The sequence below is a fragment of the Typopeltis vanoorti genome, chromosome 8, assembly GCF_054136105.1.
Source record: "Typopeltis vanoorti isolate ZY-2024b chromosome 8, IOZ_Tvanoo_1.0, whole genome shotgun sequence".
Lineage (NCBI taxonomy): Eukaryota > Metazoa > Arthropoda > Arachnida > Uropygi > Thelyphonidae > Typopeltis > Typopeltis vanoorti.
The window spans coordinates 6,132,078-6,151,255 of NC_143556.1; the positions used below are offsets into that span (position 1 = coordinate 6,132,078).

The 19,178-nt window shown below is 39.1% G+C and overlaps 1 protein-coding gene across 4 annotated transcripts in view; it reads right to left on the minus strand.

The window, feature by feature from the left end:
- Positions 1-19,178, minus strand: part of LOC150103699 (sterol O-acyltransferase 1-like) — a 246,292-nt gene that overhangs the window by 152,834 nt on the left and 74,280 nt on the right. For all 4 annotated transcript variants that reach the window (XM_090396650.1, XM_090396649.1, XM_090396652.1 and 1 more), the window contains exon 3: positions 12,048-12,175. In XM_090396650.1, the coding sequence (XP_090252776.1) occupies positions 12,048-12,175 (128 nt within the window). The remainder of the gene's footprint in view (positions 1-12,047; positions 12,176-19,178) is intronic.

Genomic DNA, 19,178 nt, shown 5'->3' on the forward strand with positions numbered 1-19,178 from the left:
CATTAAGTAGTTCAAAGAATGTTGAGATTAAATATTACGAGTTCCCTCAAAATGCAGTTTCTTTCAGTTTCAGAGGTTTCAATGGTAATGAATCAAAAGAATCCATAAAATTCCCATTATTATTATTATTCAGGCCTCCATGGAGTCAAAAGACTCATTGTGGGAGGTCCTTCCTAAGAAACACAAAGTCTATCAAGACTCATACCAATCCTTAAACTCATTGACCGTTCTCGCTCTCACCACTCTATCAGGCAATGCATTCCATGGTTCAACCACCCTCCATGCAAAGAAACCACTCCTCAAACTCCTGCTCACAGATTCCTTTCATAACTTCCAGGGATGGCCTCTTGTCATCACTCCTTACCACTGTTCAACCAAGCAAAAGAACTCCGCAGTGTCAACCCTGTAACCACCTCTCAACAGTTTAAAAGTCTCAATCATATCACCTCTCCTTCCATCCACCAAACTCTGCAGTCCACATTCCCTCAGCCGATCCTCATAACTATCATTGTACGGTCCTGCAACCATCTTTGTTATCTGCCTTTGTACCCTTTTCACAGTTAATTTATCCCCTTCAAATCCTGGGGACCAAATCTTAGAACAATAGTCTAAGTGTGGTCTGATCAGGATCTTAAACAATGGAATGATAACTGTTTTATCTCTGCAGGTCAGCGTCTTTCTCATTATTGCAGCAATTCTCTGTGTTACCTTCACCACCTTTGCAATATGTCCCATAAATTTCAGGTTTCTATCAATCATCAACCCCAGATCTCTTGTCTCCCCTACTTCCTCCAGTATAACTCCTCCCATAGAGTATGCAGCATCCCATCGATGTTTCCCAAACCTCAAGACCTTACATTTTGCTGCATTAAACCGACACCCCCATTCATTTGCCCATTTATCTAGCTTATTCAAAACCTCTTGCAGGGCTGCCGCATCTGCACTATTACTAATAATCCTTCCCAGCTTTGCATCATCTGTAAACAACTGAATATCACCTTGCAATCCACTGACAATGTCATTGATATAAATGTTAAATAATATAGGTCCCAGTACTGAGCCCTGTGGGACCCAAATTGTAACCCTCTGCTTCCTTGAAACTGCTCCACCATACACAACTCTCTGATACCTATCAGACAGCCAATCCTGAATCCAGTTGACCAATCTGACATCCAGACCCATGTGCTGCAACTTAAATATCAGCTTATCATGTGGCACCTTGTGAAATGCCTTCACTAAGTCTAAGAAAATGGCGGTATATGCCTTTCCCTCATCTAAGGCTCTTGTAACTTTATCATAAAAGACTAGAATATTGCTAAAACAAGAGCGACCCTTCACCAATCCATGTTGACTCTCACAGATAACATTACCCTCATCTGCCCAATTCTGTATATAGTCCTTTACTACTTTCTCCAATCTTAATAACTACTGATGACACACAACCTGGCCTAGAGATTGGTGTCGAGGATAGCTGGTGAACGGACGTGCTATCGGAGAGCTCCTGAGAGATTTGTGTTTTTTGTTGATTTATTGATGTTTTGGATTCAATTTAATGGACTTAAGTGTGTAATTTTGGTATATTATTGGAGTTTTATTAGCGTAGTTAGTGTACTAAAGTGTTTTATAACATAATCTATGTCGGGAAGTCGCCGCTAGATGAATTCGTAATGTGTAGTGTTCGTGCAAGCTCCAGATAAGATAAGTATCATTTTCAGTTATCGATACAAATTACTTAATATTGTGTAGTTTTGTTTTGTTTGCCTTGAGTATTTTAGTGCGTCTATTTTTGATGAGTTATAACGTATAATTTGACAAAACACGTTGCAAATAAGTATGGCACCTGTGCGAAGGAAAATGGCGGCCAGTAATGAAGGTTCGCCATCGTTATCAAAGAACGGTAGCATAAAAGAAATGAGTCAGTGTACTAGCTGTGAAATGTACGCTTTGCGGAGTGCGGTCGGAGTGTGGTTAGATGATAATAAAGGATTGAATGTGTGTAGAAAATGTAGGGAGAATGAGGAATTGAAGTGTATTTCGGATCGCGAGTGTGATATTTTTGTCAACCTTCAGAATGAAGGAAATAGGGATATGACAAGAAACGGCAAGGTTGTACATGAAAATTGTGAGAGTGTGAATGTAGAAAGTGTGAATGATAGTATAAATGGTTTCTCAGAGAACAAAAAAGATGAGATAGATGCATGGAGTGAGATCGCGTTGTTGAATAGTGCGATAGAAAGAGCAAAACAGCAGCTAGAGTGCATGAACAAAAGTAGACTGAATGAACCAACCAATAATAAAAGGTATGACAGGAAAAATAGACGTATGAATGTGAACATGAACAAAATGAAGGATAGAGTGCTGTATCGAGACTCGTTAGTACGAGGTGTGTTAGTAGAGGATTTGACAAAATCGTACCAACCTGGTGCGACCATAAAGGACGTAACTGAGTCTATTAGAGAGCAAAAGGAAAGGGTGAAAGAAATGATTGTTGTGGCAGGTACGAATGATTTGAAAGGAGATAAAACGGAAATGATAGAAGACCTGAATGAATTGTTTGAGGTAGCAAAAGAAAAGAGTGAGAGAGTTAGAATGATTAGTCTTTTGCCACGGTATGACAGTGAAATGTTTAAAAGGAGGGCTATAATTGCGAATGACTTTATGTGTGGGTTATGTATGACGAGTGGTGTGGAATTTGTGGATGTGTGGAGTGAGTTTGATGGGCGAAAGGATCTATATAAGATGGATGGCTTGCATTTGAATGGTTACGGTGTAAGAAGACTTGAGAAAGTGTTGCTGAATGTAGTGTATGTGCAAATTCAGGGAAACTAGATTTGTTAAGGGGGGGGAGTAGAGATACAGTCCTTATGGAGGCAGTTGAATGTAAGAATGAATATAATATGCCAGAGCAAATAAGGACAACAAATCTGAGTGGGATAGTTAATATAAGGCATCAAGGTAGATTTGGGGCTAATGGGGGTCTTAAATTCATGTACACTAATACTAAGAGTATTAGGAACAAGAAGGAAGAGTTTTTGGCCATGGTTGGCACTTCCAGACCACAGGTTATAGGTATTAGTGAAACATGGCTGACTGTAGATGATATAACTAGTGGGATTGAATGTGATAGGTACAGTGTGTTCAGGAATGACAGAGAGAATAAAATGGGGGAGGAGTATTGTTGATGATAGCTGATGAGCTCCAGCCAAGGAGAATAGAAGTTGAATTGCAGGACAGAGAAAAGAGCACATTTGAGGCCATTTGGTGTGAGATTGTGGCTAGCAGAACTAAATATACAATTGGGTGCTGCTATAGACCAGGTGATGGAAAAGATGGTGGTGACAGTATGCACTAGCAAATAGAAGAAATTGGTGGAAGGAGGGTGATTGTTATGGGAGATTTCAACTATGGTCGCATTGATTGGAGTGAGGAGAGGACACATGGAAGGAAGGAACTGGATTTTATGCGGTTATTAAGGGATAACTATCTGCGACAGCATGTAATGGAAAATACTAGGGGTCAGAGAGTGCTTGACCTAGTAATTACATCTGAGGATTTGGCTGTAACAAATATGACCACATTGCCACCAATCGGTGAGAGTGATCATAGGGTCTTAACTTGGGAGGTGGCTAAAGGTGTAAAATTTTCAATTAAGACAGGGTACATGTGGAATTATCGGGCTGGAAAGTATGACAAGCTTAGGAGTTTGATTGGTTCAGTGCCATGGCATGTACAACTGCAAGGACTAGAAGTTGATAGTGCATGGGAGGTAGTTAAGAAGTGCTTGCATGAAGCAATGGCTGACTGTATACCTAGAGTGCGAATAATAAATCAAGGAGGGGTTAAATGGATGAATAACACCATTAAGCTTGAGTTGCAAAAAATGAAACAAGTATGGAGGGAATTTAAGGAGAAGGGTGACCGGCAGGCACATGAACGGTATAAAGCGCAGGCCAGTAGGGTGACGAGTGTGGTAAGAAAAGCAAAAAAGGATTACGAAAGAACATTGGCCATGCAGGCTAAAGAGAATCCTAAACAGTTTTTTAGATATGTAGCAAGTAAAAGGAAAAATGTACATGGCAGATTGATTTTAACGAATGCCAATGGTAGGGAGGTAACTGAATCAGTTGAGATAGTTGAGTTACTGAGTGAGCACTTTGCAAAAGTATATCATCCAGGTGGTGACATTGCAGAAACGAATAAACCAGTAGATTATATGGGAATTGTGGTTAATGAAGTGGAGGTGAGTAGTCTATTGCATAACCTCAATGTCAATACATCTGTGGGATTGGATGGTATACCAGCTCGTGTTGTACGAGAAGCAGCTAAAGAATTGTCAGTACCCTTGACCATTTTGTTTAATTTGAGTCTTGGGTCTGGGTTAGTCCCGAGTGGGTGGAAAGAGGGGAAAATAGTTCCACTGCATAAAGGTGGTTCCAAGACTGCTGTTGTAAATTACCGACCGATTAGCATATCAGGAATCATTGTCAAGGTCTTAGAGAAATTAGTCAAGAAAAGAATACAGGATTGGATAGATGAAAATGGGATATTGTATGGGGGACAACATGGTTTTGTGAAGGGTAGATCATGCCTCAGTAACTTGCTCACGTTTTATAACACAGTGACGGCTGAACTGGATAGGGGTAATGGGTTTACAGTGATACTACTGGACCTTGCCAAGGCCTTTGATAGGATACCACATGGAACCCTAATCAGTAAACTGGAGCAGATGGGTATAGATATAGGGTTGGTGAGATGGATAAGAGGGTGGTTGAAGGAGAGATATCAAAGAGTGGTTTATTCAGTAGTGGAGTCTAAAAGACATCTTGTGACTAGTGGAGTGCCACAGGGCTCTGTTCTTGGACCACTGCTTTTCAATTTGTTCATCAATGATATTGGAAAGGATCTGAGAGGAAGTGTTCACTTGTTTGCTGATGATGCAAAGTTGGGTAGAGCAATTGTGAGTGCACAGGATGTCAAAATTTTACAGGATGATTTGGATAGTTTGGAGGACTGGGCTAGGAAAAATGGATGTCAATTTAATGTGGCAAAGTGTAAGGTTATGCACTTTGGGGTGAAAAGAATAGCAGCAGTATATCGCATTGGTGGAACCATACTCCAGGAGATTGATGAGGCCAGGGATTTGGGAGTGTTGGTGGATAGGGAGTGTTGGTGGATAGGGAGTTCAAGTTTAGGGGGCACATTGCAAAAGTAACTAAAACAGCTCACCAAATCACTTGGCTTCTGAAAAATACTTTAACATGCAGAGACGAACAAGTTGTTCTTCCTCTGTATCGAGCCTTGATAAGACCCCACTGGACTTCTGTGTCCAGCTATGGGCACCAGGGTTTCTTTGTCATGGGGAGGAAGTGGAGAGGGTCCAGAGACGAGTGACCAAGATGATAGCAGGTCTGTGGAATGAACCTTATGAGAATAAGTTGAAGATTTGTGGGTTGCAGAAATTGGACGATAGGCGAAGGAGGGGTGATATAATTGAGACATTCAAATTACTGAAGGGTTTTTATAAGATTGATCCAGAAGATATATTTGAAAATATGACTGGTGGTGGGAGGACTAGGGGCCCATGCATGGAAGTTGGGCAAGAGCGTGGTTGACAAGGGTGTTAGAGCTAGGTTCTTTACTTGGAGAGTGGTAAATGAGTGGAATAAGCTTCCAGAGTCTGTTGTGGGTGCTACGACCGTAAATGAGTTCAAGGCAAGGTATGATAGATACTGTGTGAATGTTGAATAGTTGTTCTTGACATGATGCTAGGGCCTCCCTCGATGAGTCTGTCGACTCCTTGGAGTTTCCCGGAACAATAATAATAATAATATAATTAGACACTTCTAGTCTTGCCCACCTCTACTTCACACCATATGCTTTCAAAATCATTAGTGCCACTGCCTTCCAAAGTCTCCACTCTTAGAGGACATAGGTCATCACTTATCATAAGCAATACTCCACCACCATGCTTTCCCTTCCTATCCTACCGAAAAATGCTGTACCCAGCAATTTCTATTCCTGTCATTATATCCTCTTCTGTCAACCACGTCTCAGTGATCCCAATTATTTTTGGCCAGGCTGATGTATATGCGCCACCAATTCCTTTCCTTTATTCCGGATACTCCTGGCATAAGTATAAAGGATATAAATGCCGTTGTTTCTATGCCCAGCATTATCCCCTCGAGACTCCACTGTGCTCGGTGTTACCTGATATCATCCCCCTTCTCCCAAGTACCCATTCCCACAAGAGTCCACCCCTGCTACTATCCTCCCTGGGACACACTGACTTTTTCAGAACAGCAATCTCTCCAGATGCCTACGTCCTTCCTCATTCAAATGTAAACGGCCTCTTGCATACAATTCCTCTCTGTCCTCAAACACACTCCAAGCATCCACATATTCCAGTCTTCTCTTGTCACACATTCTAGCTATTATATCATTCAATATTACTGCTCTTCTGCTCAGCTCATCATTATCATACTTAGGCAACACACACACACTATCTTTCCTCTCTGTGTTTTCTTTCATACCACAGCAAGAATCTCATATTTCTCACTGCCCTATTTACACCACCACTCAAGTCATTTGTTCCCACCATCACAATCATCTCATCCACCCTTTCACCTCTCTTAACTGCCAAAGCCACACTTTCTGTCGTTCCTCCTGGCAAACACTCCTCACGCATCCTATCTTGAACCACGGATCATTGAGTCCCCATACATTATACCTCTTACCATTCCCTCTCTCCTACTGTGTCCATTTTCTCCTCTTCTAGCACTCCCATACCCCTCTCTCATTCCATCTCTCCTACTGTTTCCATTCTCTCCTCTTCTAGCACACACACACACACACACACACACACATATAAATATATATATATAATGGTAGGAAGAAAGCTATGGCAAGGTGAATGTTGAAATGGTAAGCTAAAAGCTGAATGGTGTGGAAGAAAGCTGGTATGGTAGGAAGTTGACTGAATAAATTTACCATATTTGCCGGCGTATAACACGCGCTGGCGTATAGGACGCACCCCCTTTTTTGTACACAATTTTTAGGGAAAAAACTTTATCACTGAATATTATAATGAATTCGCAGTATTTCAAATATAAAGTAATAAGTAGGTCTCCTTTCAACAAATACCTAATCTAACTAGGAAAGAGTACCCACCTTTTAATCGTCAAAACCCAGAAATTCATCTCCAGAGCTAAATGGAGAGACACTTGAAACCTCTTCTAAATCAGAATCTGAGTCCTCATACAACAAATTGTCCTCCTGTACCATCCAGTGCATTACTAATTCCACACTTCTTAAATGATTTAACCACTGTCTCAGTTTTCACAGCATCCCATGAAGGTTTGACCCACTCACAAACTTGCAAAATGCTAGACCTCTTCCTTCTTCCTGATGGCGTTACCTCAAAATCTGAAGACTGCATACAGTTGTTCCACTTCACCATTATAAATCCCTTAAATGGTTCATTAATACAGACATCTAAAGGTTGAAGCTGACTAGTTACACCTCCTGGAATTACAGCTAACTGAGTTTTCAATTCCTTGAGTTTATTTGTAACAGCGTCTGTTCTGTGAGAACGAAACTGATCCCATACTAGCATGGCAGGCTTCAACAGTCTGCCAGGGCACCTAGACCAAATTTTATCTATCCATAACTTCATTCCTCCTCCATCCATCCAGCCTTTTGCATGAACATGTACAAACATTCCTTTAGACAGTTTTTCTTTGGGTAGCGTCTTCCTTTTGAAAATCAATAGTGGTAGCAATTTTGTCCCATCAGCACAGCAGAATAAAACAACCATGTAGTGAGTTTTTTCGTGCCCAAAATTTTAATAGTAACACTTTTAGTGTCCTTGGAATCTACAGATTTGTTTGAGGACACATCAAAAGTCATAGGAACCTCGTCCATGTTTCCTATTTGCGCAAGTTCAAAATTTTCTCGTTTCCTTGCGTTAATGACGAATCGATGAAATTCAATCATTTTTTCTTCATATTCAGCTGGCATCTTTTGTGATATTTTTGTTTTAGTCCACACACATAGCTGGTTTCTCTTCATGAATCTTGAACACCATGATGTTGATCCAGTAAAGTTGGCGATCCCTCTGTTAGTGGCTATCGCTCTCGCATGATGAATAAACATTTTTGTAGACACTGAAAGTCCTGCTTTTCTGTGGTCTAAAATTCAAGTATTCAGTTCTGCCTCAAGTTCTGACCATTTTGCAGTTCCACTTTGTAGCTTATGTTTACTGTGAGTTGCTTATTTTAAATCCTCTTCCTGATTCTGCCAAGTTCTTATAATTTTCTCAGTTGGGGGTGGTCCGAAATGCCTCACTGCAGCCCTGTTTTCATGTTCTTTAGCATACGCAATCATATGTAGCTTGTATGCAATATTGTAACTATGCCAACATTTTTCAGCCATAATTTGCCAAGAAATTTAGAGAAAATTTAATGGCAGAAATTTACACCGTTCACAACTGTTACAACAATTGGACAGTTTAAACGAACAGGACATAGCTGTGATCGTCGGTGACAGCACATGTGCATCCACTAAACTCTACGTCAGTGTTTCTCAAAGTGTGGTACATGTACCCCCGAGGATACACGAAAGGTCTTCAGGAGGTTTGTGGCAATTTTTGGCTATGCATCATTAATGCATAGAATAAAATTCAATGTATCCGTAAAGTTCGAGATCGTAAAATGTTCCTATTGTATCACTGAATAAGATACATCTGCATGCTGTGCAATATTTTTCTCAACAAACAGTGCAATTAGAGACAACTGGGATAAAAACGGCAATAACTAATGAATCGCATGTCCCCCCCACACACACACAGAAAATGCTGTATGACTCAAGCAAAACCATATGTTGCCGGTGCAACATATCGTTTTGTTTGAGTGAATGTGTTAAAATGAAGAAAGATATAGTGAATGTGTTTCAGATATTATATAAGGAGTTTGGTTGAAGAGAATTAGCATTTCAACTCAACTGTCGGCTTGCCTTTGTCATTTAGTAGCAAGATCTTTTGTTAATACCGCACCAATCATATGAACACAGATGTCTGAAGTTTGAGAAACACTGCTCTACAGAACTGGAATGCTCTCACACACCGCAAGGAAGCAATAAAGAAATTGCGTAACTCAGAACAGAGAAAATTTCCAGAAATGAAAATTATAAAAAACTGAGTATCGGCGTATAAGACGCACCCTGTTTTTCAGACCTATTTTCAAAGAAAAAAAGTGCATCTTATTATTATTATTCAGGTCTCCATGGAGTCAAAAGACTCATCGTGGGAGGTCCTTCCTAAGAACATAGTCTGTCAAGGCTCATTGAGGGGAGGTCTCCCCTAAGAAACACAGTCTATCATACCACTCCTTAAACTCATTGACCGTTCTAGCTCTCACCACTCCATCACGCAATGCATTCCACGGTTCAACCACCCTCCATGCAAAGAAACCACTCCTCACCCTCTTGCTCAGAGTTTCCTTTCGTAACTTCCAGGGATGGCCTCTTGTCATCACTCCTTCCCACTGTTCAACCAAGTGAAAGAACTCCCCAGTGTCAACCCTGTAACCACCTCTGAACAGTTTAAAAGTCTCAATCATATTACCTCTCCTTCTTCTATCCACCAAACTCTGCAGCTCATAACCAATATTCTACAGTCCTGAAACCATCTTTGTCATCCGTCTTTGTACCCTTTCCACAGTTAATTTATCCCCTTCAAATCCAGAGACTTATACAACGGAATGATAACCCATTTATCTCTGTAGGTCAGCATCCTTCTCATAATTGCAGCAATCCTCTGTGTTACCTTCACCACCTTTGCAATATGTCCCCTACATTTCAGGTTTCTATCAATCATCAACCCCAAATCTCTTGTCTCCCCTACTTCCTCCAGTATAACTCTTTCCATAGAGTATGCAGCATCCCATCGATGTTTCCCAAACCTCAAGACCTTACATTTTGCTCCATTAAACTGACACCCCCATTCATGTGCCCATCTATCTAGCTTATTCAAATCCTCTTGCAGGGCTACCACATCTGCACTATTGCTAATAATCCTTCCCAGCTTCGCATCATCTACAAACAATTGAATATCCCCTTGCAACTGGGGCAACTCGGAGAAAAGGTGAAGCAAGCTCCATCACTATCCATAATATTTTCTCATAATGTAAAATGCAGCTCCTAGAAGATGTATTAAGGATAGTGATGGAGCTTGCTCCACCTTTGCTCCGAGTTGCCCTAGTGTTGTATTACCCAGGTGTTGACTTACGCTTGAACTCACCAATAGTTCTTCTGCATGAAACTCTTAGATTTCGATCTCTGAGTTGCATATCTGGCTTTAAAATAATGAGGGATTTATTATCCCCTTAACTTAATTTACACTGCCAGAAAAATAGCCTGTTGGCTCTTTATCATAGTAATAATAATATATGGGTACACCATTCTGGCAATTCGTTAGTAGCATATATGTAAGTTCAGCTCATTTAAACCTCGGTATTTCAGGTCTACCTACTCACTGATGAGACCTCAATAAAGGTCGAAACAGGTCTGGGTAGTGACCGCTCCTCATAATGTAAACAGTAATACATCTCCTAGGAGCTGTGTTTTACATTATGAGAAAATATTAAGGATAGTGATAGAGCTCTAGCTTTGCTCCTAGTTGCCCTAGTGTTGTACTACCTAGGTGTTCACTTACACTTGGACTCGCCAATAGTTCTTCGGCATAAAACTCTTAGATTTCAATAGATTTTGATCTCCGAGTTTCGTATCCGGCTTTAAAATAATGAGGGATTTATTATCCCCTTAACTTAATTTACACCACCGGAAAAATAGCCTCTTGGCTCTTTATTGTTAAATTAAGGATGCCAAGAAATTATATTCTTGTTCAATCCTTTATCCAAATTTACAAACAAAGCATGCTTGTGAAGTGAAGCGATGAACAAGATTGAATATTTTATTATTATTGTTATTATTTGACACTTCCAGGGAGTCTAAAGACTCATCAAGGAAGGGCACCTATCTACTCTGTAACTCTCTGTCTCCACCACTCAATCCACTAATTGACTGCAACTACACCAACACTATCTAATGCTGACCACCACCAACACCACTAGTTTTTCCACAGACAATCGCAAACATCCACGCCCACGACGGGATTCGAACCTGCAGCCTTTTGGCTGGAAAGAGAATACGCTAACCACTTGGCCAGCCAGACCGGCAGTTTCAAAATTATATGAAATAAAAGAAAACTAAACTATCGAAATCTTCTATTTGGCTGCTTTTTATGGTCATATGTCGTGAAGATATATTCACAAACATTGTTTGCTTACATTTGGATAAAGGATTAAATAAGAATATATAATTTCCTTTTTGCTAGCCTTTTTGGTCGAGTGGTCAGCATGTCTGCTCTCAAGCCAAAAGGCTGCGGGTTTGAATCCTACCATGTGCATGGATGTTTGTGATTGTCTGTGAAAATACTAGTGGTGATGATGGACGGTATATGGCGTTGGTGTAGATGATGATGGTAGTTGCGATTCGTTGTAGTTGGTGGATTTTGGATTTAGTGGTGGAGACAGAGCTGTAAAGTAGGCGCCCTCCCTTGATGAGTCTTTGGAATCCCTGGATGTGTTACATAATAATAATAATAATAATTTCTTGATAACCTTAATTTAATTTATCATATTTCTGATAGAACTTGCACATCAATTTTCTCAAATGTTAGTGAGCTCTGGCTGTGAACCAAACAGCCATGTTGACCATAAAAAGCAGTCATACAGAAGATTTTCATGTTGTACAGCTTAGTTTTCTTTCATTTCAAATATTTCTATAAAAAAATTGTGACATGAATCAGAGAGAGAGAGAGAGAGAGAGAGAATATTCCATCATTTTCATCACCACGTTATTCAATCATGTCATTATGGAAGAATCAGTCATAAGTAATGACACGTTGAATATCCATATTAAATATAACAAATTACTAACTACGACAACAGAACAGGCTTTTCTATTTTCTTCATAATAACAATAGCACTTACCGTTTTTCCTTTTTGCATTTTTCTGTATTTTTTTTGTTAGACTGTCGATGCTCAAGGTTACCAACAAGACCATCAATAGCATTAAAAATTTTCTCATCTACATCCTTTAAAATTTCCATTCGCAAACCCTATAAAAGAAGATTATTACAATTATTTTCATAAACAAAAATGTGCTATTAAATAGTAAGTTCTTGTTTGTATTCTATTGTTATTAAACAGTGAAGAAAATAAATTGGAGAGAATAATAAGGAATGGCCTACATTTGAATGCGACTGATATCGGGAGTCTCGAAATTATTAATTGGTATGAGACACCTAACAGAGAAAGTCAGGAAATCTAAGTGCTGATCCAAAGAATGGTGAGATTCTGTGTGTAAGAATAGCAAAGTTATCTAGCTGTGTCAATAATGGGCATGGACATTAATATGGACATGATTAAGAGGAAAGAATGTTTTTGTGTTCCTCCAGTTCAGACTTATCAAGCATGTGCAAGGATGCCTGCATAAGTAAGTTATTAGATAAGAACAGAAATATGCAAATTGTCTGTCATGTAGACTACAGAGAAGAATATACAAAAAAAAAAGCATGCAAAGTAACATATTATGTCTATACACAAATCCTAGGAGTATAGTAATCACCATCACATTGATTAATGGCAATGATGCAGAAGACTCTGACATACAGAAATAAAGAGGTTATGATGCCATTGTATAAAGCCTTGATCAGGCCTCATATGGATTACCGTACACAGATCTGGTTGCTGCGCTTTCATGGTGATGACGATATGTTGGAAAGGGTCCGGAGAAGATTCTTTGGAAAGTGGAGTACAAGGACAGATTAAGAGAAAGTAAATTACAAAACCTCATGAATAGGAGGAAGAGTGGGGGGATATGATTGTGACATATAAGTTAGTCAGGGGTTATTATCAGGTCGACATGGAAGAGATTTTTCATAGAATGAAAGAGGGGTAGTACAAGAGGCCATCACTGGAAACTGTATAAAGAGGGTGTGAACAGGGGAGTAAGGAGAAGGTTCTTTACAAGGAGATGGTTGGCGAGTAGAATGCATTGGCTGAGTATGTTGTGAATCTAAGCACATTAAATCATTTTAAGGCATTGTTGGATGAGCATTGGGTGCAACGGTATTTACCTCACAAGATGAGTCTCTGACTCCATAGAGGTGGATGTTAATAGTAATAATAATAAACAAAGGGGTACAATTTGCTTTGGTCAGTACATTTGTGGGCACTAGTGAGACCTGTCTATCAGAGGCAGATATACTAACCAGTATCGAGTGTAAATGGTACAGTATTTTTAGGAAGGATAGATAGAATAGGTGAGGAGGAGCATGCTTCCATTGATATTGGATGACTTGAATCAGTTGGAGTTCAGAATAATGACTGCAATACTAGTAAATGTTTTTCATGTAACAGAGAGTTTGAAGCCATCTTATGTGAGGTGCAGACCAATAAGTTCAAATACATAGTGGAGTATTGCTACAGACCTTGTGGATCAGATGCTAATGACAAAGAAATTCATCACCAAATAAAGATAAAGGGAGAGAAATGAGTAATCATAATAGGTACTTTAATAATCTGAACATTGATTGGGTATCAGTGAAATCTCATGAAAAGAATGAAACTGAATTAATTGAGCTGTTGCGAGACAATTTCCTCAAGCATCATGCGACAGGAGGTCGAGGTCAAAGAGTGTTAGATCTCATATAGTATCAGAGGGAATTTTAGTTAAAGATGTAACTATCCTGCCTTTGGTTGGTGACACTGATTATTATTATTATTATTACCACCCTAAGACCTCATGGAGTCAAAATAGTAATGACCTGAGAATATATATATATAATAACTATTATAGCTTGACATAACAATTATTATTATTGTTATTATAATTCAGGCCTAAATGGAATCAAGACTTATCATGGGAGGTCCTTCCTAGAAAACAAAGTCTATCATACCACTTCTTGAACTCATTGATCATACATGCTCTCACCACTCTATCAGGCAATGCATTCCACGGTTCAGCCACCATCCATACAAAGAAACCACTCCCTCTTGCTCACAGCTTCCTTTCATAACTTCTAGGGATGGGCCCCTTGTCTTCGCTCCTTACCCCCTGTGCCACTTAGCAAAAGAACTCCCTAGTGTCAACCCTGTAACTACCTCTCAACAGTTTAAAAGTCCCAATCATATTACCTCTCCTTCTTCTATCTACCAAACTCTGCAGCCCACATTCTCTCAGCTGATCCTCATAACTAACATTGTACAGTCCTGAAACCATCTTTGTTATCCACTTCTGTACCTTTCTACAGTTAATTTATTTCCTTCAAATCCTGGGGACCGAATTTGAGAACAATAGTCCAAGTGTTGTCTTATAAGGGCTTTATACAAAGAGACACTCTTTTGTCTCTGCAGGTCACATCCTTCTCAGTATTGCAGCAATCCTCTGGGTTACCTTACCTTTACCACCATTGTTCCCTGAATTTCAGGTTTCCATCAATCACCACCCACAAATCTCTTTAATAAACCCATGTGCTGCAACTTGTCATGTCAGAATATCAGCTCATCATGTGTCACAATATCAGCTTATCATGTGGTAGCACCCTGTCAAATGCCTTTGCAAAATCCAAAAAAATTGGCAGTATAAGCCTTTCTCTCATCAACCGCTCTTGTCACGTTATTATAAAAGGAAATCATATTACTAAAGCAAGAGCACCCCTTAACAAATCCATGTTGACTCTCACAAATAACATTACCCTCATCTGCCCAACGCTGTATATGGTTCCTCACTAATTTCTCCAAGACCTTAACTACTGATGAAACACAAACTGGCCTGCAATTTGACACTTGCAGTCTGCCACTGCCCTTATTCTCTTACCCTCTCTTCCACTCCGTGGGTACCTCTCCTGGCCAGACTTTAATTGAAAAGCCAGGTCAAGAGAGCTGTCAGTTCTTTAGCACATTTTCTCAAAGCCCGTGGTGAAATACCACCCAGTCCCACTGCTTTACTGAAATCCTGAGTACTCAGTATTTGGAACACACTCTCCTCTTGCACCTCTAAACCTTGAACCTGTGCTATCCCTCTGGTATTAAAACTTAATTCTCCATGATGAAATACTCCAATAAATTGTTCATTGAACAACTCTACTATGTTCTTTCTCTCCATCAGTCACTCTATTCCCATTTTTATCCCACAATGTTATTCTTTCACAATCATTTCTCCTCCTACTGGCCACATAGCTAAAAAGTTCCAAAGGATTTTCTTTGGATCTTAGGGTCAATCTCTTCTCATATTCTGGTTTCGCCTTCCTTACCACACTAGTCACACTCCTGGTCAGAGTCTTATAATTCTTCATGCATCTCCCCTCCACCACTTTCCTTATATCTCTTCCATAACCACTTTTTTGTTCCTGTTTGTCATCCACTGTACACCACCAAATTGTGTCCTCTTCTTCACTCATAGAATACAGCTTACTATTGCTGCTAACAAATATTCCTTCACAATTCCCCCAAGCACTAATGGTATCTCTTCCCCTCTTTCTTTTAAGGTTACACAGTGATCAGCATTCATATTTACGAATTTAGGGACACAAAAGACACGTTGAAATGATTATTTTACTTTTATTAATATTAATTTTACTTTTATTAATAATATTAATAATATTTTATTAATAAAATAACAATTGACATTTCGATCCCTGTATTGAGGTCATCATCAGAAAAATATATGTGTATATGAAAACAAACTACATGCTCTTGCGCTCTAGAAAGGTAAATTGAATCTGCGTTGTTAATTGATCTTTGACTTAGCCTGACCTCTAGTGGTAAAAAAAAAACACAATAAACCCTGCTAAAGGGATATTTGAGACAAGATCACAGATGACACAGCCAAGCATATTACTCAAAAACAAGGAAAAATTAATAAAGACGTTTCAAGCACTAAAACAGCAAGAAGGCACAAGACAATTGGAACGTCATAACCAAAGGAGCAGCCCATCATCCACAAACAAAGTTAGGAGCAACCAACCATCATTGGACCACAGCCTGGTTATTAACAAATCAAACTACGACTTCACCCAAGGTGAACTCTCGCTACTGGAAAAAGGCCTAAACTATGCTATTGCACCGAGGACAATAAACAAACTGGATATCATTTATCATATCGAGAGGGGTCTAAGATCACTCCCCACCAATCTCAAACTCAAACAAAAAACTAAGCAGCAACCTAAACAAAATGGAAAAACTGGCCATCAAATCCCTAAAAAAATAACAAGGACATTATACTCACAAAAGCAGATGAAGGGAATGCTACTGTTGTTTTAGATTGGACAACCTACATAAAAAAAATGAACCATTTCGTATCAGATCATAACACCTACCAAATGGTAAACTACAACCCCATAAAATGCACCAAAAAGAAAATAACTGAATTAATTAAATTTGTTAACACATGGCCAGAAGAAACTACCAAAAAACTAATACTCCATTATGCCTGTGTGCCCAGAATTTACAGCCTGCCAAAAATACACAAAACAAACATGCCACTACATCTGATTGTTGAGGGAATCGACAGCCCGAATTACCACTTAGCCAAAAAATTACCGCTACACTCAAGGAATTGGCAGGTACATTCCCCTTCCTACATAAAAAATACACAACATTTCATAAGCAAAGTTAAAAACATTACACTCAACCACCAAGATTTATTATTCTAGTAGCAAGGCTTATACGTTGGTCATGCATAACTGGTAATTAGTTTACGGAATTAACAACGCATATAAGTTTCTTTGGGATAGAAACTACCCCAAATTTGGGAGACTTACATTTTGAGAACTTCAGCCCAACTGCCAAGTCAACCAAATTAGCCCACCAGAGGGCACCATTAGGACTTCAGGAACAATATTAGTTTCTTGCTTTCTTCCTCATTTGCTTTTGTTAGTGCCTGCGTGCACATACCATATCTTTATGTTCCTGAAGATGGCAATGACGTTGCCGAAATATAGAAGTTATTTATTAAAGTTACCTTTAATTAATATACTTTATATGCTTTGTTAATTCCGTAAACTAATTACCAGTCACGATTGATTAGTCAGCTTTGACATAACTGACCTTTTCACCAATGTTCCGATCAATGATACTATTATGCTCCTAGAGAACATATTTCCACATGACATCACGGCCCTCTTTGCCCACATGCTCCGCTCCAGATATTTCATGTGGCAAAACAATTTTTACCTTCAAAAAGAAGGTACAGCCACGGGCTCACCACTTTACCCCCAATAGCTAACTTTTATATGGAAGACTTTGAGCAACGAGCTCTAGAGTCAGTGTGTGCCTCAAGCCCAAAATTTGGCTCAGATACATTGATGATATTTTTGCCATTTGGCCCCACATTAACTTTAATATAAAGGTAACATTAATTAAAGTTACCTTTAATTAATATACTTTATATGCTTTGTTAATTCCGTAAACTAATTACCAGTCACGATTTATTAGTCAGCTTTGACATAACTGACCTTTTCACCAATGTTCCGATCAATGATACTATTATGCTCCTAGAGAACATATTTCCACATGACATCACGGTCCTCTTTGCCCACATGCTCCGCTCCAGATATTTCATGTGGCAAAACAATTTTTACCTTCAAAAAGAAGGTACAGCCATGGGCTCACCACTTTACCCCCAATAGCTAACTTTTATATGGAAGACTTTGAGCAACGAGCTCTAGAGTCAGTGTGTGCCTCAAGCCCAAAATTTGGCTCAGATACATTGATGATATTTTTGCCATTTGGCCCCACGGCTGCGAAGCACTAAATGCATTCCTTAGCCACCTGAACAAACAACACAAACGTATCTAATTCACCATTGAAATATTAAAAAACAACTCTCTTCCTTTCCTAGACACACTTGTCACACATCTTCCCTCAGGCTGTCTGTCCTTCTCAGTCTACTGCAAACCTACACACACAGGCCAGTATATACACAAAAATTCTTATGACCACCCAAAACTAAAACTAGGTGTCATAAGCACCCTTAGACACAGAGCTCAAACTATTTGTTCAAATCAGCAAGCTCTAAACCAGGAATACGAGATCATCAACCATACATTTATAAAAAATAGATACAGTAAAAAAACTATTCACAAGATCCTCCACAGAGACACCACTAAAAACAAAAAAGATTTCAAGAATGCCATTGCCATTCCTTATGTTAGAGGCATTTTGGAAAAAATTGACAGAACACTACACAAATACAACATCAAAACCACCTTTAAACCCCTGACAAAATTAAGATACCTACTCAGTTCTTCCAAAGATCCTCTTCCACACCTAGCCCACTCACTGGTTTACAAAATACAATGCACATGTAACTTACCATACATAGGGGAAACAGGGCGACCCATTCCAATTAGGAACGACGAACACAAACGACACATTAAATACCTCCATTTTTGGAAAAACAAGTCTTTCAGACCACAGAATTGATTGGAAAGGTACCAAGTCCCTACACTGCACCAAAACCTGGTTTGAGAGGAAATTTAAAGAAGCATGTGAAACGCTCAAACACAATCCAAGCCTGAAGAAAAATAACGGGCTAACCATTCCAAGAATGTGAAGGACCCATTTGCAATCATTATAGCAACCAGAACAAGAAGCCAAAGAGAAATCTCAATACAAGAAGACCTGGTGAAGTTTTTTTTTTTTTTTTTATTTTTTTTTTTTATTGTAACATTCAATAGCAACCTGATCTGTATGAATCCAGAAGAAAATCTTAGTATAGCAATCTGAACTGTACAACTCCTGAAGAAAATCTTAGATGGGAGGACTTTAGCAGGGTTTATTGTATTTTTTTTTACCTACGTTGATTAACAGCGTATTTTAACAGCATAGATTCAATTTACCTTTGTAGAGTGCAAGAGCATGTAGCTTGTTTTCATATACACATGTATTTTTCTGATGATGACCTCAATACAGGGGTCAAAACGTCAATGTTATTTTATTAATAATAAGTAAAATAATAATTTCAACATGTGTGTTTTGTGTCCCTAAATTCATAAATATGAATTTCTTCCCTTCGATTCCTCCCTCCATGGAACTGACCTAAGTTGATATCTAAGA